The sequence below is a fragment of the Centruroides sculpturatus genome, unplaced genomic scaffold (genome assembly GCF_000671375.1).
Source record: "Centruroides sculpturatus isolate CEXI.00-Female unplaced genomic scaffold, Cexi_2.0 scaffold968, whole genome shotgun sequence".
NCBI classification, from domain to species: Eukaryota; Metazoa; Arthropoda; class Arachnida; order Scorpiones; family Buthidae; genus Centruroides; species Centruroides sculpturatus.
Genome location: NW_019385084.1, coordinates 306,464 through 328,172, shown reverse-complemented (window position 1 = coordinate 328,172; position 21,709 = coordinate 306,464). Strand labels below are relative to the sequence as shown.

Here is a 21,709-nt window from a genome sequence, read left to right as displayed (position 1 = left end):
GTTAATAATATAGTAATAATGTTCAGACAACGTATTAGTGACTACTGTGTTCTAGAATCACGACGTCACGCAACCGTGGATGACACAAACTCTTACCTCATTAGAGAACGTGCAGAAGTAGGGTCCAAATTACAAAATGTAACAAATATTTCGTTCGCTCCTNTGCGGTCCAGGCAAAAAACAGGGGTTATTTATGTACAATTAACCCATAAAGTTTTTTCATCAATTTTGAGGAAATATTTTTGAAAAATTGATTTTTTAAAAGTAATGTAAAGTAAACCGCACCATGGATATATACATACCTATAACTTATAGCAGTAAAAAAGTATTTTTAAACTGTTTCACTAGTTATTAATAAATAGGACTTATTGACTGTTTATAATAATTGTAATAAATGATTATTAAAATACTCATAGTTTTAGTTCCAAAACCAATATTTACTAATCGTCTTTAGTAAAACCTAGCATGTACCAAATTCTAATGGNAAAGAATACGAATAAAAGCTTTGTCTCTGATTAAATGCGGTCCAGGCAAAAAAACGGGGGTTATTTATGTACAATTAACCCATAAAGTTTTTTCATCAATTTTGAGGAAATATTTTTGAAAAATTGATTTTTTAAAAGTAATATAAAGTAAACCGCACCATGGATATATACATATCTATTACTTATAGCAAATAATGATAATTTATAGTATTATTTGTATTAACAAAAAATGGAGCCCCATTGGAGGCCCAATAAGCCCTAAGCCCCAAATAAGCCCTAGGTTCCGAAAAACCTAGATCCGCCCCTGCCTGTCACTAAATGTAAGGGCTCAATTACATTAAGCATGTTTACTAACGGGAAACAATGAACGTATTTACTGAAATACAGCCAGTACCAATTATACTGGGCTAGTAAATTTGCTTACTCGCTTCGTTTTCAAGTACCGAACCAGATGTGGAGCGGAAAGAGATCCAGATTTCTGGATTTCCCGATTTTCTACACACAGGTTAAATATATACTTAAAATATAAAATGAACAATGGAAGGTAAAGAATGAAACTATTTTTAAAACATCGTATGCCCATGGTCATATTGGAGCTGTCGTCGTGTAATGCACGCGCCACAGAAATCAAAATAACGTGATCGCGCAACGTGTCACAGCTTTCCAAATTCGAGACTATCCGGCTTTCTGGTAATTCCAGAGTAAAGTTTACTCTCTGATTATTTTTACCCTTCAGTTGCTAACAAATTTGTCCCGCGCAATATGGCGGAATACCCTCAAGCGTGACCTTGATTGGCTTCAATAGAAATGTTTCCACTACTGCCTTCCTAGTTTATTTATAGCTCCATGAAAGCGATGAAGATAGAATAAAAACGTCTAATATTGAAACATCGCGTCTTACGACGTCGTGTGAAGTTTTTTGTTTATTTTATGCTCTTAAATTTCTTACAAATTATTATACTTTAATTACATTAAAAACAGGAAATTTCGAAACAGTAGCTTCCAATTAAACAAATTTTTATAATTTGCCGATTAAGAAAAAAAGAAAAAAAAAATAGAAGAAGAAGAAGAGTAACTGGCAGGTGGCGCAATCGACATCGAAAGCAAGTGGCGCAACGAGCGTTAATAGTAGCTGTATTTCAAAGTACTATTAAACAAATTTGTTGTTAGTTAATTATTTGGGTAAGTACTAAATAAAAATTAACGTAAATAGAATTTAAAAAAATGGCTTTGTATGAATTTTATGCATATCTTTATGTAGGAAAACGTAAAGATTTATATTTTTTAAAAATTTAATCGTTACATTTAAATTATGAATATAATGCGCATGCGTAACCGGAAGTTGAAACTTACAATGTTTCACTTTTGAAACATGTGTTTTTAAATTTAATTTAATTTAAAAATTATAAAATAGTTATTGTAATTAACAAAGAAAAATAGATATGTGTAATTAATTAAAATGCTTAATTATAAAATTTGAATTTGAATACATTAAGGATATATTTAATTTTTATCATTACCAATTTACTTTAAAAATAAAAACTTATTGCAATTTTTGTTGTTATTACAGGCTTTTTTGAGAATAAATTAAATTATAAATTGGTCAACATATCTTCAAATGGGTACTGAGCAGTTTTGCTTGAGATGGGACAATCACAAAATAAATTTATTGACAGGTTTCGATGAGCTGTTATCCAATGAAGTATTAGTAGATGTGACATTAGCCTGTGAAGGTTTAAGCCTCAAGGCTCATAAAATAGTTTTATCAGCTTGCAGCCCTTTCTTTCAAGCTTTATTTATTGAAAATCCTTGTAAACATCCCATTGTTATAATGAAGGATGTCAAATATACAGATTTGAAAGCCATGATAGATTTCATTTATAAAGGCGAAATTAATGTTACACAACAACAGTTAACAGAACTCCTTAAGACTGCAGAAATACTAAATATTAAAGGTTTGGTAGATATTGCGAGAAGGACCAACGAGGGAGAAATTCTATTTCCTGTTAACGAGAATATGTCGATGTCACCTTCGACTGACGAAAAGAAAAAGATTAAAAGGAAGAGGTCTTCGGTCTGTTCCGGTAATAGTGATTCTCCGACAAAAATTAGAGAAATTGAATCTTTGGAAAATGATAAAGATTTAACTGATACGTTTAGAGAATCTGAAAATGATCGGCAACGGGTTTCTTTGGGTTAGTATTTGAATGTGATTTCCACAGTACTTTTTTTTAAATTTTATAGATTTGTAATTATATATAGTATTATTCATAATTACTTAATTTTATGATTTAAAAAATGAACTCTCATAAATAGTTTGTTTTATGAATTCATTTAAGTTTTAATACAATATTTAAAAACCAAATTTAGTCAAAACTCCAGCAGTGGCCATTTATTTTGGAAATGTTTCTTTATCCTATAAATATCACTTCAGATAATAATGGATTGTATACCAAATTATTTAGTCTTTCTGGTAACCAAATTTGAGATGTTATGCATGAAAAGAGTGAGGTTCCATTGTATTAATGCAGTGGTTCTCAAACTGTTTAAAGAGATACCTTATTGTTTCATTAAAAAAAATTCTTGCACCTTTTACATTTTTTTCTAAAAACATATTGACCTTTTATCTTTCTTACAAGTTAGCTGTTTTAGAATAAAATACATCTTAAGATCATCTTACAATTTTTTGATAGTATATAATTATATACTAAAATATAGTTATATTTTAAACAAAAAATAAAACTAAAATAGTATACAGAGATACTCATTGCTAAATGAAATAAAATTTGCATGATGAAATGAATATACTGTAGTCATAATAACAATAATTTTTCTTTGTGCCTCTGAGAAGGGCCTTGTGCACTACAGTTTGAGAATCACTCGTATAATGCATTCTGTTATGATATTATGACAGAATTTTTAAGGAACATTCTTTCTTTTTTGTTTTACTGTCTTACAAAAAATTGAAGTGATAAAACAAATTTTGAAAAAGAACTACCAAAACTGATGGTACTGCTAATAGAAGAATATCTTAGACTTTCAGCTTTCATTATATAAATACTTTTAAACTATTTATTGAAATATTGTATAAAAATAAATGCATCAACACTAACTTATATTGAAATGGAAAAGATTGTATAATATTTTTTACATTGAAAATAGATATTTTTCTTTAATCAGCTGCTTGATTGGTGCTAAATGTCAGGTAATTATCAGAAAAATAAAAATTAATTCAAATGATTTATTTTATTCATTGCAGAATGTAACTACCAGGTTTGTTTATAAAAAATGAATAAATTTATAGTTGAGTTTAAATAATAGAATGGTCATTAATTAATGTAAAATTTGTCATTTAATAAACAAGATCAGTATTGATCCAGTATAATTTAACGAATTATTCTGATAATCAATACAATGCAATGGAAAATTTTAACATTGACAGTAGAAGTTTAATATATAATTTTATATTGATATTAAAATTAATGAAACATTAAAATATTTAGATAGTTCTTCATTAACGAGAAATAAGGAATTTGATGAATCGATGGAATTGAACAATATATGTCATAATGATAACTGTGAAGATAATTCCCAATTGGAAGAAACATCTGAATTAGATATACATGAAATACAAGAAGAGGGTAAGGAAAATTTTATTATCCAAGATTTTTAAGGCATGCTTTATAGATTTTTCAACAAACACTGATTTATTTTAATGGCAAAAGAATTATTTGTTTTTGATATTGCTAATATAATCATTACATAAATTATTACTGTAATTTCATCTAGATAACTAGTAGGTAATATATGTTTAAAGTTGATTTGAAAGCAGGTATGGGGTTATATGTTGTTATAGGTTATCCTCATGAAATTATGGTAATTAAAAAAATTAATATATTTTATAATGTAAAAATAAAATAAAATAATTAATTTAAAATACATAGTTTCTGTATCAAAAGAAGAAATAAATGCTGGCAGTTCAGAATCTCTATCAATCTCAAGTAACTTACAATCAGGTAAAGACCAAAATAATTCTGAAGATGATGATGATGACGATTTGGATGATTCTCAAGGTAAAGTAATATATATTTGATTTCTAGCTATCAGTTAAACATTACTTGTATAAATATATATTTATGAACATCATCTAATGTATAATCACAAAAAAACATTATATTAAGAGTCAACTCAAGAATATATAATACTCTAAGCAATATCCATATATATTTTTAAGCATATTAAATTTGTATTTTGGATTAATGGTAATAATTATGAAAACACAAACATAAACTATTTAATAAATCAGAAAATATCAAAGAAAATAATAATAATACTATTTTTTAAATGATAGAATTGATAAAAATAGTAATAAATGCATAGAAAACATAAACATGTTTAAGAATATGTTTTGTATATTTAAGTTAAAATAAAACTGAACCTTTATTGTTGCAAATTTCCAATGATTTTTTTAGATATATGAACATCTCAAGAACTCAATGTATTAATAATCAACCCCAAACATTAGCCAAATTAATCGGGCAATATTATTCTACAAATAATAATTAGAAATTACATGATAGAAATTAAAGATAGTTTTTCCCCTTTCAGCAAAAGCTGTTTGACTAATGCAGATAATCTATTTAATATTTTCTATGCGATCAAAGTCTTTTAACTTTTAATAACTTTAATTTTGAAAAGTTTTGTTCTGCACTGACTATGAAAATGAGTATAGTTAGTAAGATATATAATGGATGATATAAATAAATTATGCAGCAAAAAAATGTCAGTTTTCTTTTACATATAAATTCAAGTGTCTTCACTATTATGAGTTTTGTAAATATTTTATCCCAGAGACAAAATCAATTTTTGATATTTGTTTGATTTTGCCTATTAAGTAAATTTCCAAGTCCAAGCAATGTTTTAACAGTGTATTAATTTTTCTGTTTTTGTATATTATGTTGAATATTGAAAATTATCTTATGTTTTCTAATTAGATGAAAATGATCTCTTAAAGTAGGTGACATTAATTTCTTTTATAATACCCTAGACAATTTTTAAATATCCTTTCTTGTTTAATCTTGTTTCATCATTCCTTCAAATATAAACTCAGACAGCTGGATACCTGAGGTGATTAAAGCATCCGTCTACCTCTGGAGATCTGAGATTGAATCTGGATGGTCAAAAAAACCCCTGGAAATTTTCATGGACACCTGTCCCACATATGTCAGGCTTCATCTCTCATAACTCAGTCATCCCACTGTGGGCCTAACTGAACCCATAATGGTCATATTCATTGTGAATGAAAAATGTCTATACCTTTTTTTCAAGGTTTTTTTTTTCTTTAAATTTTTATAATAATCCCACAATTTGTTTATTATTTCTTTGCATGCCATCTTGAGTACCATTGTATACTTTGCATAATACTTCCTAGGCAGGTATCTCTCTTTTCCACTTGGAAGAAGTAGCATTTGTCTTTTTATTTTCTGGTAATTTCTTATAATAATTTCAATAATCCCTACTAATTCCAATAATACTTTCTTTTTGAAATTAACACAATCACAACAAGCATTTTTTCAATTTGTATTTCTTCCATTTTTTACACATGTTTACTTGCAATTAGGCGATAGTTGTTGATGATGTAATATCAATACTATTGAATAACTTTAGTGTAGTCTACTGTGAAGTATCAGATAATTTAATAGAATGATAATATAGTGATTACTTGCATTGACTGTCTACTAGGATTGTCTATTGTCTGAGGGGTAATTCTAGTAATAAAGGAAGAATTAACTCCTCTCCTCCATTATTTTCATGTACCAATAGTAGAAAGAAAAGAAAATCCAAATTTTTCCAAAGAAAAGAAAATCCAAAAATTTTTGAAATATGAATTTGGAACAATATAAATTTATGGTGAAATATTTATGCATGGTTGGAATGCCAGTAACTAATGAGAGAATTTTCTCCAAAGCTTCAAATAAAATTCAAAAAATAAAATTGCTTGCAACCAAAAAAGAAAAATTTAGTAAAATGAATTACTATGAATTAAACTCACTATATAGTGACCTTACAATTAGTTCATATGTGAATTTTGTAAATAGTGTATTAAAAGTGCAATAAAATATGTTTTGTTATATTTTTGTTTGCCTATTTTCTGTTTTCAAAATATTTGATAGTATTGCAAATAATTTGTCAAATATTTGATAGAATATTGAATGCTTCTTGTTGCATTCAATGTTGTTATCGATTGATTATGATACAATTATTGCCCATCACTATTGCAGCCAATTCAAAATAAAAATATGCTGAATCATGGCATAAATCAAACTGCCGAAAATTTCTTGAATTATAAAACATGTTCAAGTTAAAAATTTTAGCCTGACCTTGTTTTAAAGTATAAAAGCCAATTATTTGTAAAGGTTGTATTAAAATTAAGAAGTCATAAGGTAAAACGATTGAAAAATAACATAAATGTGGAAGGAAATATACTTCAGTTCTGGAAAACCATTGATGCTCCCTGAAGCTTGGTGTTATAAACTGGAACCTGCTTTACCTGCTTCCAGCAGACTCTGACTATATTGAATAACTATTATGCTGTAAAAGTAGTTCAAAGTATCCTGAAGTATTTTTTTGATTTGGTTTTTCTTTTGACAAATATTCAGCAGATGTAAATATCAACAAGGATTTTAAAATTGAATAATATAACAATTTTGAATTTTGCTGCTTTAAAATGAAATATTATTTCATTTTATTGTATTTTGCTAAATTTTAGAATAATTATTTTTGTAATTATTAAATATTTTTACAATTTACATGATTTCATTGCTGAAGCATTAAAAAAGCAAATAAATAACCATGCAAACTTATAAAAATTACATAATTGAGTTTTTTCACCAACAAAAAAGGATTATAATAAGCAAGAAATTATGATAATATATGGACAGTCAAAAATTTCTTGGAATTTGGATAAAAGTTTATAACATTATAAACTTTTATCCAATCACCTTCAAAGTAGAACCCTTCAACATACATATACACACTTGCCCCATTGATTCCATCATTGTTTGAAACACCATTGGAAGGCTTGGAATATTTAGGAGTTTGGCTATTGTGCACATTGGTCATTTCTACATGCAAGTTTTGCATAGGTTTTGAAATTTGGTTTGAAGACAACAAGTAGTGGGGATGTTATGGCATGTTACTGTGATACAGAAACCACTCTCCAGAGATGTTTTCTGCATAATGATAACATTTCATTGCTTGTTGTACACAAACACACACACAGTCACTTATCATTTGTGAATAATTCTTTTCTGACAAAAGACTTCCTGTCATTATCCACCACCATTCTCATGAGATTTCTACCTGAGTGACTTTTGGCTATTTCCTTTGCTGAAAATGGGTTACAAGGGAACTCATTTTGCAACCATAGGGGACATCAAATTGAATGTGACAGCTGAACTCTTGAATATTCCAAAAAAAGCCTTTTAATGATGCTTCCAATAATGACAGGACTGATGGGGAGTGTGTGCTGAAAGGTCCTATTTTGAAGGTAATTAGATGAGTGATTCCATATTATGGTAGTATGCCATAATTTGTATATAATGTATTTTCTTTATTTCTTTTCTTCCTCTTTGTTCTTTTGTCTATCGTCTTCTAGAATATTCTTTCCTAACCTTTCTCCTTTTTGGGTGATGGTGACCTACATATGAAACAAAGAAAAACGACTAAAGAGATGGACAAGACTCTCCTCTTGGCTGGAACATTTCAGAGATAGGCCATGTGGAGAAGTGCTCTAGGTCGTTTCATCAGCGACTAGATACAAAAGATAAGTGTAAGCAGGTATCAAAAGTTAATCCAATATATTTCAATATAAGAACTTTTGGAAGTTGCCATAGTGAATCTAGTGGAGATCGGGAACCATCCATATATAATTTTTGAGAAGAGAATTCAGAGATTATCATCATCATTTCAAGACCATTGATATATTATATTTGGATACTCCAATCTTTACTATCCTGATCTATCCTGCTATCCTATGTCTATTTCTTTTCTTCCTGTATAGTATGTAATTAGTTTTTAAGTGTTTAGCTACAGTTTTTTTTTTTTTTTTTTTTTTTTTTTTTTTTTTTTTNAGGTGCTTAGACTTAATCAATTGTTCAAGTCTTTACACCCTGTCTGGATATTAACTGTAAGAATATAGATATTGTAAAGTGAAGAGTGTTGGAATCCAAAAGAATCCTGTTAACAAGATGCAAACTGAATAAAGAATATATGTATATATTGTGCGTTTTTTTCTCTTGTTGGATTATTCACACTGTGTGTTGACATTGCAATATGTTTTACCATTACAGCACTATGCCACAATTACAGGAAATTTTTGACTTGCTTGTGTTTTTAAATAATTATTATTCAAATCAAAAACTTGCATCCAGATTTATTTGCTTAAATTTGATTAAAGAATAATTGTTGAAAATTTCATAAGACTTTTTCAAATATCTTATTATGGAATATAGTAATTTATAAAGAAAGCAAATACATAGTATCTTTTAAATTAATAATTCAATTTTTTAACAAAGTATTAATTTTTAATATATATTAAAATGTTTTTTCAACTTCTCTTTGTTACAGAAGAAGAAGATGGAAAGAATAAGAAAATTTACAAGTGTTGTAAATGTGAAAAGCAGTTTAAAAACAGTTCTACTCTTAGAAGACATGAACGAATTCATTCTGGAGAAAAATTACATACTTGTGAAGTTTGTAAACAAGGTTTTAACCAAAGATCTTATTTAAAAACACATATGATGACACACACCGGAGAAAAACCTTTCAAATGTGATGTTTGTGATCAAAGATTTGCCCAGAAGAGTAATTTAAAACAACATTTACTTATTCATTCTGGGGATAAACCTTTCACTTGTGATACTTGCAAACAGACTTTCAATCGTATGGAGACTTTAAGAAAACATACTAGAACTCATACTGGTGAGAAACCTTTTCAGTGTGAAATATGTAAAGAAAATTTTTCACGAAAAGAAGGATTAAAAAAGCATATTTTGTTACATACGGGAGAGAAGCCTTTTTCATGTCATATATGCAAACGTCAATTCACTCAGCCTTACAATTTATATTCTCATCTGAAAACATACAATAATGAAAAACCTTTTATTTGTGAAGTTTGCAAAAAAGGATTTTCAAGAAAATATAATTTAAAACAGCATATGATACTTCATGATGATAATGCTCATAAAACGTAATAATCCAAATTCCACTTTATTGAGTATACACATTTAAATCAATCACTGCATCACTTTTTGCCAATTGGAGCTCATCATCAGAACACCAACAATAGAATTCTTATCTAAATTGTTTGAAGTTTTTGACTTTTGTTATCAGGCCAATATTTTTGTTTTACTTGAATCATTTAACCTAATGATGTATGCATGAACAGCAATCAGTGATTTTGGTAAGAAGTTTATCACACATGTTCTCCTGGTGATGATCTTGGTTGCTCGAAAGTATTAGGGAAGTGGCAAACAATTTTTACTTGTGCTCACTCCAATAAAACAGAATTCAGATTGTATTTAAAAAGTTAGAGTTTGTCAAAAAGTTAATGGAATGGAGTATTTTCAGAAAATTTATGAACACCAAATGTTAAGATTTATTGAATTATTATAAATGCACTATGAATATAATTTTACAATAAATAAACCAGTTTTAAACATATTAGTATGAAGTTTATTAAAGAATTGTAAGAATTTAACAAAAAAATGTGTCCACAAAGTTTATGGAATTTTGTAACAATTAAAGTTTGTCAGTTAATTCTCTTAGTCAATTGACTTCCCATTCAGTCTGATAATGTTACCTACCAAGTGCACCTGCACCATTGGTATAACTTATTTCTACAGAGTTTCTTTTGATACATCATCCCAATATTGCCATTTCTGGTTTAAGTTTTTCTGCATAGAATTACAGTACTACTTTCTATTTTCAGTAAGACAGTGGTATAGTACAGTAAAACTTGCAAATCTGGAAAATTGTAGTTACCATCAAATTTACAAAATATCCTAAGGCAAAACCTGTGAGACATGAATGGAAAATTGTTCACTTCTTTTGTTAATTATCCAATCATCATTAAACATCTTATGCTTTCTATATATTTTGGTGTAAAGAGTCATTTTTAATAATATAGAGCCTATTAATCAGGGCCTGTACAATGGATGAAGTGATGAGGCGACTGCTTCAAGTGGCAAGATGAGTGGGGGGCAGCCAAAGATGTTCAAAGAAGAGAAAATAATAAGCCAAAAACAGAAGTTCCTTAAATATAGTTTGAAGTTGTTTATTGATACTTCATACAAGAGTATCTTCTATAATATTAGAGTGCTTTCTATAATAATATTTCATCCACTAGTACATATCTATTAANTGTAGTTACCATCAAATTTACAAAATATCCTAAGGCAAAACCTGTGAGACATGAATGGAAAATTGTTCACTTCTTTTGTTAATTATCCAATCATCTTTCAAGCCAGTCTAATAAGTCCTGCTAATAGATATGTACTAGTGGATGAAATAATAATATAATAAATTAAGGACATTGAGGCATATTAATCTAGAGTGCTTTCTGTTGGTGACTTCTGGAAAGGGGTGGAAAAGTCAGTTGCATCTAAGGCACAAGTATCCATTGATCTAGCACTGCTGATTACAATGAGAGATTTCTCCTACTGGTTAAAATTAATAGAAAATTTTTTATTGTGTAAAAAGAAATGTACTCTACTTGATTATGGCAGAAACTTCAGAAAATATTCATGTATTTTTTTGATATATGCCTTACATTATGCATTTGTGTTCCTGGCTTAAATCCATTTTGGTTTTAAAACAGCAGGAGAATTGTTTTCTCTTAATGCAGTGATACATTTATAAATAAAAATGTGTGTGGTACTGAAAATGTTGACACTTCTTCATTAATTATGAATAAGCAGCCAAAATCAGAAAGCACTGAGAAAACACTTTGATATCATTTAGGACAGTTTAATTGCTTGTGTTGAAGATTTGAGCTATTTTCTCAAAGTCTCAATACAAGCAATTAAACCTTCCTAAATCACATCAAAAAGACTGTTTTTTTAGTGAAGAAAAACAAATATTCATTTGGAGCACATGGGCTTTCTTTTTTCAGCAGAGAATGTATATATGCGATTTAACTTTTGAGGAGTGTTGATCACAGATTGGTCCTGCAATTTGCACATGGCTACACGCAAATTGCAGGATCAATAGAGATGACAGATATGTGCAAATGATTAAGCTTGTGTACACATCGGGTCATGTGGTACCCATTTTATGGCTATAAAGACCAGCACCCTGCTCATGCTTAAATGCTATCAGCAATGGTTTGCAGCAGCCAAACTTTTGAAGAAGTGTAGAAAATGCCTCAGACAACAAGCTGAAAACAATCAGTTAATGGCTGGGAAACACGACTGTATCCTGGAGCTGCATGACCTTGATGCACATAGTTGCCACACATATTAGGCATGACATATCATTCAGTGATGTGTGAAATGACGGACGCAGGAACATCTGCGAACACACTGAAGAGGGAGTGGATTTCACCAGCATACAACAATTCATGGGCAGGGCAGGCAGATTCACCAAACGGTCTGTCAGGACCCATTCCCCATGGCACATGACATCCAAAGTGGCCTGTCACCATCAACGGTGTGTCTTTGTCCATCCAAACCACTTGCAATGGGTTGGGTGAAGTCAGGCTGCACACACTGCAACCAGCAATGTGGGTGCCATTAACTGCTCGACACAGGGCTGCAAGCCTGACATAATGACATTGTCATTGCAACTGGACCACTGATTGACATCAGTAGTTTATGGATGAATCCCGCTTCTGTCTGTGAAGAAATGATGTTTTTGGTGGTATCCAAGGGAATGCTATATATCAACTCTTTTTACTGAGCATTGCACCAGTCCCACACCAGGCATTGTAGTTTGGGAAAGCATCATGTTCAATCAGCAGACAGCCCCAATGCACATTTCTGATACTCTGACAGTGGACTAGTATGTCATATGAATTGTGGGGCTTGTGGTTCAGCAGCCACTGGCAAGCTGTATCCAACAATGCCCATTTCAGCAAGACAATGTCCAACTGCACATCACAAGGCGAACTCTCATTGGCTCGAATGGAATTTGCATCCTTCCCCAGCTGGCAGTCCAACTGGAATTCTCTTTCATCGAACACCCATGGGATTTCATCCAACACGAGATGTACCAGGGATCACTTCACACATCATAGATGTGTGGCAGTGGACTCAGCTTGGCAAGAGATACTACAGGTAACCATTAATTGCCTCATTGATAGTATGCCTGGCCATATAGCTGACTGTGGTGGCCATATTTGTTATTGAATAAGCAGATGTCTGTTGCATATCTTTGTTCTTTTAGTCATTTGCATATCTCTCACCAGTTCTGCTAAGCACATTCCTTTGTGGTGTTGCAATTTCACTTTTGAGGAGTGCATATATGCTTTTTTCTAATTTTGAGTTCATTTCAATAAATATTAGAAATATTTTGTCTGGATGGAAACATAGTTAAAAGAATACAAAAATAGTATTTTTAAAAATTTGAAGTGGTGACCATTTTCCTTGATGAAGCCTATCTGCAATGGAAAACTTAAGCCAGAAAGTTTATAGTTTGCTGCTGCAATTCTAACTTTCATAAAATTTTCTGTATCTGCCTATGTAAACATTTTTGCACATTCTAAATTGGATTCAAGACTTTGCAGGTCATTTTATAATTTTAAGATTTTTTCTATAAGCTGTATTTCAGTTGAGTAGAAATTACAAATGAATGCATTATCTAGCTGGAAAAACCCAACCTTACTCTCAAAATCATTTTCCAGCAGAAAGAAAAACCTATTTGATAGTCTTCTGACTTGGCCATTAATGAAGACTGTTCGAGTTCTATCACAATATCAAAAAGCTACAAAAAACCTGACCACCACCTTATCTGCTATAAAAAGCCTTACACTTTTTCAAGTCATTCCTGCAAACCTTCAAGCAAGCCAAACCATTGGGCTCATCTAAATTTCATTTCTTCTAATTTCTGAAGAGGTTCATCATCCATTTTTGAGTAATGTGTGTAAAGTTTCAGAGGTGGTTATTAGCCATTTTACTGCAAGTTCTATGTGCAGTTGCCTTAGCCTGTTGTTTATATTGTGCATACAAATTTCCCTTATATTAAATTTGATATCTAAGTAATTATTGGATGAATATTATTCTTGAGATTGATTGATTAATTGAAGATAAGTAGCGCGGTTATAGTACAGTGCATTAACATTATACTTATTTCTTTACAAGTACTTTATTATACATCGTATAATAGCGCATTAACCGGGATTTAATCAACCGAAATCTTGATATTCGTAGTCGTTAAAATAGTTTGTAAATTATATACAAATGAACCATAATTTATTAACAGAATAAAAAAAATTCAACGAGTTGCTTAACTCTCTACGCGCGGTCTGCCTATGGTATCATTATTTCTTTCCTGGAAGTGCCTCCCGTTTTCCCGCCTGCTGCGGAGGGACTTTACGATCGCACTGTATAATAACATATACATTCAATTCAACCAAACATAAAATATTATTTCAAAACAAACAATTATAATGTAAAAATTCAAACAATAAGCAGGTTATTATGGTTTTAAAAATATCCAGCAATAAGTTGCGTAAGTTTCCCAACTGTTGCTAAATTTTATTTTAAAAATAAATTTTATGTTATTAATGGTAATACTGTAAAAAAAAATTGTGTGGCGCAATCTGTTGTGAGATTTTATTATAAAATCTTTTTATATTATTAAGTATTAAATTAAAAAATGGCAAACAGCTTAATATTGAGAGTAAGAATGTGTTTTATAAAACTTGTAAATGGTATTAAGGAGTAAAAGCTTCATTAACTAAATACGACCCCTTTCGAGATGTGACACGTGATTATCTCCCTACCTCTGGCCCATCAACCATCAAAATTTAACAGCATCAATGCCCCTTATACACGAGCTACCGTGCCAAATTTCGATTCTTAATCTTTTAACCCATCCTGGATCACAAAATTTTTTCAGATTTTTTTTTTCTTTTTTGGGTGGTTCAGGAGTCTCAAAAATGGAAATTTGCCAAAACCCAGAGGATAAAACATTTAAAACATTATCCCAATACTTTTCCTTGTCATGTATACATAAAAAGGAAAAGATCGTGCCCGAATTGAGATCCTTTTAGAACTAGTTTGTAGTAACCCTAAAAAATTCGTGGAACGAAAACGTCTGGCATATCGAATTTAATTAGTGGTATGGAGTATGATTTCTGGAAATATAAAGAAATTTAAAACATGTTTACTAATATATTTATTTGTAACTAATTGCAAATAAATAAATTAATAATTTAACTTCTTTCTTTCGTGATCACTAAGACGGCTTTTTCCATTATCATTATAGATTTGCCGAAGTTCGCAACGGTGACTGGGCATCGAGTGACAAGGATAGATATTTTTGGGCCAAACTGCTTTTGAAAAACTCGAGTGTTCTCGACACTCATTAGGTTCCGATTCTCCAGAGAAGAACGTTTTGTCAGTGGCCGAGTTGCTAAAAACACTAACATGGCCCCTCGTGGTCAACGGCTGACCAGAGCAATTTCGATTCGACCAAATACATAAACTGTGTAGCCGCACAATGAAGGATTGGGACTGACATTCATGAAGCTTTTTAAAATGGATCGGACTCGAACTCGGGACCACCAGCGAGAATGATTATTGTATCTTCTCAGTGACATGTGATCAATAAAAATTGCCCACGTTCTGAATGATAAAAGTTGGACATTTCGATTTTTTTCAATTGTAGGGATTAATTACTTTTGAAACGTTAAATTTGGCAGCCTTTTAAAAGTTAATTTTAATCATGCTTTTATTTATTTATTTACTTTGAAAGATAATTTACAAAATTCTATTAAGATTTTTCTCTAAAAATACAACAAACATTAAATTAGCATACTACAGTTGCATTCCCCAAAATTTATACATATAGCATATTACATTGTACAGTACATAATTCAGCAAAAATTAAAACACTATTTAAAATCAAAAAACTTACAATTTAAAAAAATTCTTTGATTTTTTTAAATTGTAAGCTTTTGTTTTTAAATAGTGTTTTAATTTTATATATATTCGAATTAAACACGATACAACAGCAAATTTTGTTTATTTATTGATGGATTCGACATTGCCATAATTCATAATTGAATTTTAAAGAACATTTATATTTAGGCTCACTCATAGACCATATGTTAATGCTGTTGGCTTCTCTCTCTCTGGACTTAAACGGACTTTAATGGAAATTTGGCTAGTCTTTAAAGATTATTTTCACTTATCGAAATCTAATGTTTTGTCAAAGAAAAAACATGTGAATAATTATCGTTGACAGCGCATTAATTAATAGTGATTCGTATTCGGTCTAAGCTTAATTTAAACCGTGCAATCAACTTATTCAATTATAAATTTAATAAACTAAAATACAATATATTCAAAATTCGTCGTGGTTAAGCATTTGATAAAAATACATATTTGCTATTAACCTAATGCAAAAAATACAGTGTAACAAAATAGTTCGTTTCCGAATTGAGATCCTTTTACGATTGCTTTGTAGCTTCCTTTGGCTAAGAAGTCAGCAAGGGGAATATCTGGTATTTTAAATGAAACAGGTGGTAAGAAGTAGGAACTCTGGAAATACAAACGAATATATGAGAAACGTATTTTAAATACTTTTATAATTATATCTAATAGCGAATAAATAAANTTCGGAAATAAAACAAGACTAGTCATTCTTACTGGTCCATCATCGTTGCAACTTTTCCATTCGATCGGGCTATCTCTTTTTGAAATCTAAAACGTATACAATAATTTATATTTTAATTGAATTTTCTGCGTGTACAGTAAAGTACTACGTAAAAAAACCTGTACCGGATGCCATGAAGATGAATTGACCTTACTGGCATCGTATGTATTTGCAGGTAAAATTTGGCATAAGGATGTGACTAATAGGATCAGAATTATGTAATTCATGATGTTCTGTCTGAAAATTATCCAATTATCATTATGTTTATTTCATCATACCATAATTTTCACAACTGAAAAGAAAATAGCGTCTAATACAATATTAATAAATAAAATTTGTAATTTGAGTAAGCTTATACTTCACTAAATTTCAATGGTCAGTTACTTCTTTTGTTGTAACGGCTTTAAAAGAGTAGTTTTAATGATACCCATTATGGATTTGACCGTAATATATCCGGAATAGAAGGCCTATAAAAATGGCCTGAAGTTTCTGATCCAGATTAAAACTCAGTTCCTCAGAGTTGCTGAAAGATGTCTTTAATTTAATGTCTCAACTGTCTGGTCGTGAAATATAAATATCATTATATTTCTTATTCAAAATTTTCATTATTTTTTACATTAAATAAAGAACACGGTGAATTATCTGAAATTATCACTATTTATAAATTTTAAAATATAATAGATTTAATTTGAAACCCATTAAACAGAATACAGTCGAATCGCATTTATACCTTTAGTTACAGTAGACCTAAAACTGTTTTGGGGTTAAAAGTAATTTACGACGTAATCAACTTATCGTTTCCGTAAAAAATTATTGTATATATAAAATACATATACTTTCGTTGACAAAAAAGCTACGCGTCAAGAATGTGACGTTGCAATCGAATGAAACTTTATTAGTGAAAACGGTAGTAATAAGTGATTTTAATATATCATAGAAAAGGAAAATTTCCTATTAAGCCAAGGTGCAATTTAAAAGAACTTTTAGTAACTTTTCGAACTTTCTCTTACTTGGTCAGGTGAAGAGATACAGTCGGGAATAGAAACACACAAACACAATATGGTATTCGGCCACAGATTTCCTCGTGGATGTTTCAAATACCGCTTCAGGTCCCTGACACTGGTAGAAGGACGAAGTGGCGCCCGATAGTATTACAAATCTGAAGAGAGAGCAAGTTAAGGAAGTGTGACGAAATCATATTTTGGAAATCCTAGCAATGTATGGCCGTGCATTATCTTGCTGGAAAATGGCTGTTTGTAGCAACCACCGGTCCTTTAATTAGGTGGTCGTCTGTTCCCAAATAAAATCGGGATTCATCGTTTAACAAGATAGGTTGCCAGTTTGTAGATGTCCACACTTCTCTGTCACATCGACACTGCAAACTAAGCCGATGATGTTGGGGTGCGTATAGGCTGCCGAATATGCAAATTTGCTTCTGCTAGTCGTCTGTCAAAAATACTGGAAGTCACGGGGTTTTGCGGCTCACCAGTGGCCAAGCGGTTTTCGTTCCCTGAACACTGGAAGTTCGGTTGTGGGTTCGCGCCTCACTCGGACGGGTGGTCACGTGGAGTTTTCTGGGTTTTTTCCACGTCTGTAACGCCTAAATAGTGGCAGTTTCCCTTAAAAAAATCCTCCCGGAAAGCATCCTCCCTAGGCAAATCGCCCAAGTGTTGAGTTGCCGTAACTAACAAATACAGGGTTTAATAGTGTGCCTTTTGCCTGTTTTTGGATGAAAGACATAGACCCTACTGAAAGCATTATCATGCTTGTGTTGTGATCAGACGAGCGTTTCTGTTCGTGGTCTATCTGGGTCATCTAAAGCTCTCGCCTTACATGATGGCCTAACGCATCTTTTACCTCAAGCCAGATCAAAACGGCTGATGTAGGAAATTCGGCAACACGGCACTTTTTTCTCTCAGCTTAATGACATTGTTTTTCTCAAAGACATTGAGCACAGCTCTTTTAGCTGTGCTCAATGTCTTTGTACCGTATAGTTCGAAGACTGCCGAACAACACTGAAATTTTGACAATTGTAAGCTTCTGCGAGCTTCTGATGGCATTACCTGGCATACAATGGGGCCATAACTGTAATCATTCTGAAGAACCAAAATAATGTTTTTCTTTTATTTTTCTTTAATTTCTTGTTATCGAGAAAACTGATTTAGATTAGGATTAGATTTAGAGTTTTCAGTATATGTTGCTGAATGTCGGCTTATTCTATCATACACTATACCACATTTTTAACAAACTTCGAAGTGAACTATACATGAAAATTCAGAAAAATTTAGACTACGTTAAATTTGAAAAAAAAAATTGCGACATTAGTAAGAAAAAAAAGGCTAAAAGTGGAAGATTATAAATTTGTTGATGGATTAATTTGTAACACTTGGTAACAACGTAAGAATTACAGTTGTTGCTATAGTTTTTCAATTGTCCCAGAGGAACGGCAGAATAATCGAGGCGGTTAAACGTCAGCCTACCACTCTGGGAAATCTAAGATCCAATCCGTGTGATAAACTCCTCAGGAATTGTTTATGGGGTAGTCCGGATATGTCGGTTCCAGTGACTCACAATTCGGCCATCCCCGTTGTGTATCTGACCGAACTCACAATGGATGTGGTGAAAAAGATCCTGTTAGTAATAGAATGGCATCTTTATTGCAGAATTATCTGATGACGATGCCCAGATGATCGCATGATAAAGTATCATTCTATTGGCTATGGGAATCGATTTCGAACCAATCTCCATAATTAGTGCAGCTTTCTCTACCACTCGTCCGCCGCTATTATGGATCTGATCGAATCTGTGGTCCATTAAGAGGCCACCATGGCTGCTTAGTGCCTACAGGCTGGAAGTCAAAACTTAAAAAAATTTAAAACTTAATATATACTGTATAATTGATACTTGCCTTAGTGCGGAATAAAGGAACAATAGAAAAATACTTTACGTCAGTTATATTATTCACTCTTATATATATGTTAAAAGTCTTGTAATACGATAAATATTTTGGTCATTTATTTTCACATGTAATATTAACGAAGCATTTTTTAAGTAATTAATTTTGTTTGTTGTTCAACTAGGTCAGGGATGGCGAACCTTTTTGTGTTCACGTGCCATATTGTAAGCATACTTAGCTTTAAAGATGTTTATGAGTGCCAAAGTTTCAGACTTCGAATAACGATATTTAAAGAAATTAAACAAATACGTTTTAATTAGAATAAATGTTAAAAAGCTGATTGAAAAAAGGATGATCAGGTGATAAACGGAAAAGATGATTGAAAAGACAGAAATCGTATGATACATTACGTGCTAGATGATTTCTCCTTACGTGCCACTTTGGGCACGCGTGCCATAGATTCACCACCCCTGAACTAGGTTATTTAATTAAACAGTTCGAATATAGAAAACTTATAAGAAAATATTCCAGTAAGAATAATAATTGTCGAATGTCATGGCAGTGACTCTCCTCCAAGTATATATATAAAGAAATTAGAGTTTCTGATTTTTCGGAATTGATTTCTGCCTTCCCCAAATACTTAAAGTAATTCCGAATATCTTATTCAAAAGATAATCGTTTTCTTATGTAATGTACCAAATTTCAGATATTTCTACAAAGGGGTTGTCGAAATAGAAGCAATCGAAAAGCGCAAAAATCACCAAAAAAAGCTGTATTTTCTTCTTCATTCGGCAGTGCAGACGCTCATAGAGGAAAACCTACTGGGTCTAGAAGACTCATATTTTAGACTTAAGCCTCTCTCGTTATCATTGAGCTGTTCGCCCAACTTCCGGGTCAATAGGTCAAAGTTCATGGGGATTCTTCATAAAGCTATTTTACTTTTATCGCTTAATTTTATATTTCTAAAGATAAAATTCTTTCATCGAAGCTTTTCATTCAAAATGTTATCCAGGATAACGTAAGCTCAAATTTATGTCAATTGAAACTTTCATAATAATTTTTCTTATAACGTTTTGTACGTCATTGTCTTGCGTGTTGATGTAATAACACAATACTGTATTCAGAAAAAAATATATTTTCAAGCTTCTATTAACCGAAAAACAATTGATATCCAAAGAAAACAGATTATCATAACAAAATGTAGGCATTAATAATAATTGTTTACTACAATTCGTTTCGAAGCGTCAAGCTTATTTTTACCAAGGAAAACTCCTAAGAAAAAAAAACAGTTGATTGTCATCTAAACTGTCATAAATTTTACTTGGCGAAATTTCTTAATCTCAGATATTTTTAAATACTAAAAGTAAAGAATATTCCGAGTTCTAAAAACAAGTAAAAATACTCTGACTTCTTCCGACTTCGAGGAACAATACAAGTTAAACAGACAAACTAATGTTACCTCGTAACAAAAGTTACCATTAGTTTGTAAACAAAAGTTAAACAGACAAAATCAGTGAATGTATCCACTGATGAGGCTTACTTGTTAAGCGAAATGCATTTGGAATATATCAATTGTAAAAAAAGCGGAATAAAAAAGCTGGTAATAACGAAAGTTTAAGTTTTCATCATTAGTTTGTCTGTTTAACATGTATAATAATACATGTTAAACATGTCCTTGAAGTCGAAGAAGTCAGAGTATTTTTTACTTGTTTTTAGAACTAGAAATATTCTTTATTTTTAGTATTTATTACTTATACCGATCCCATTGTTTTTTAATATTAAATTCAGATATTTTTGTTTGGATATATTGTTACTTAAAAAAATCTATCAACGAACTGCGTAACTTTCCCGGCAGTTATGAGATTTTATTTAAAAAATAACTTTTATGTTATTAATTATAATAAAGAAATAAAATTGTGTAGGGCCATGTGTTATGAGATTTTTTTACGAAAACTTAAAATGTTTTTAATTATAAAAATGCAAAAAACTTAATTTTCAGAATAGAGATGAGTTTTATTTTAAAAATCTGTAAATGCTAACAAGTAAAATCTTTATCAAGTCCGATCCAATAAGAGATATGATAAGTAATCACCATCTATCACTTCATCCTCTCGACCCTACACCACCAAAATTTAATGTAGGTCATGTATCTCGAAAGGGGTAGGACTTAATAAAGATTTCATTCGTTATTAACATTTACACACTTTTATAAAACTTATCCCTACCCTCAAAATTAAGCTTGTGCCATTTTATAGTAATTAAAAAATGTAAAAAGTTTTTATTATAAAANCAAATAGCGCGACGCGTGGTAGTATGCAAATTTTTCTCTGCTTTTGCCTACCAATGGTACAATAACATAGACGGTCCGATAGCAAACTTTGTACCTGTCTCTGGATGGTGTACAAATACGTCATTTCAACCGTTCCTGCTCGTTTTACGTTCAGATAAT

The 21,709-nt window shown here is 31.0% G+C and overlaps 1 protein-coding gene and 1 long non-coding RNA gene across 3 annotated transcripts; one reads left to right on the top strand and one right to left on the bottom strand.

Annotated features, from left to right (window-relative positions):
- The first annotated feature begins 1,534 nt into the window (after positions 1-1,534).
- Positions 1,535-15,380, top strand: LOC111634429 (GDNF-inducible zinc finger protein 1-like). 2 transcript variants are annotated; one of them, XM_023379197.1, is made up of 6 exons: positions 1,535-1,667; positions 2,056-2,680; positions 3,989-4,126; positions 4,430-4,558; positions 9,114-9,467; positions 14,973-15,380. In XM_023379197.1, exons 2-6 carry the CDS (start codon positions 2,104-2,106, stop codon positions 15,044-15,046), a joined length of 1,272 nt encoding a protein of 423 aa, XP_023234965.1. In that variant the 5' UTR covers positions 1,535-1,667; positions 2,056-2,103; the 3' UTR covers positions 15,047-15,380. The 2 variants fall into 2 exon arrangements, with proteins under 2 accessions (XP_023234965.1, XP_023234964.1); XM_023379196.1 differs by lacking the exon at positions 14,973-15,380 and having other exon boundaries at positions 9,114-10,813.
- A 945-nt stretch (positions 15,381-16,325) lies between these two features.
- LOC111634432 lies at positions 16,326-17,942 on the bottom strand. The gene is made up of 3 exons (XR_002758217.1): positions 17,375-17,942; positions 16,490-16,601; positions 16,326-16,411 (listed from the first exon to the last, which is right to left on the bottom strand). It is a non-coding gene; the product is annotated as an uncharacterized LOC111634432 (long non-coding RNA).
- Positions 17,943-21,709: the final 3,767 nt, after the last annotated feature.

Bases quoted from the DNA above. Each gene is read 5' to 3' on its own strand.
- LOC111634429 (XM_023379196.1), top strand. From the start codon at position 2,104: ATGGGTACTGAGCAGTTTTGCTTGAGATGGGACAATCACAAAATAAAT. The intron at 2,681-3,988 runs GTTAGTATTTGA...TAAAATATTTAG, and splicing joins TCGGCAACGGGTTTCTTTGG to ATAGTTCTTCATTAACGAGA. The intron at 4,559-9,113 runs GTAAAGTAATAT...TCTTTGTTACAG, and splicing joins CGATTTGGATGATTCTCAAG to AAGAAGAAGATGGAAAGAAT.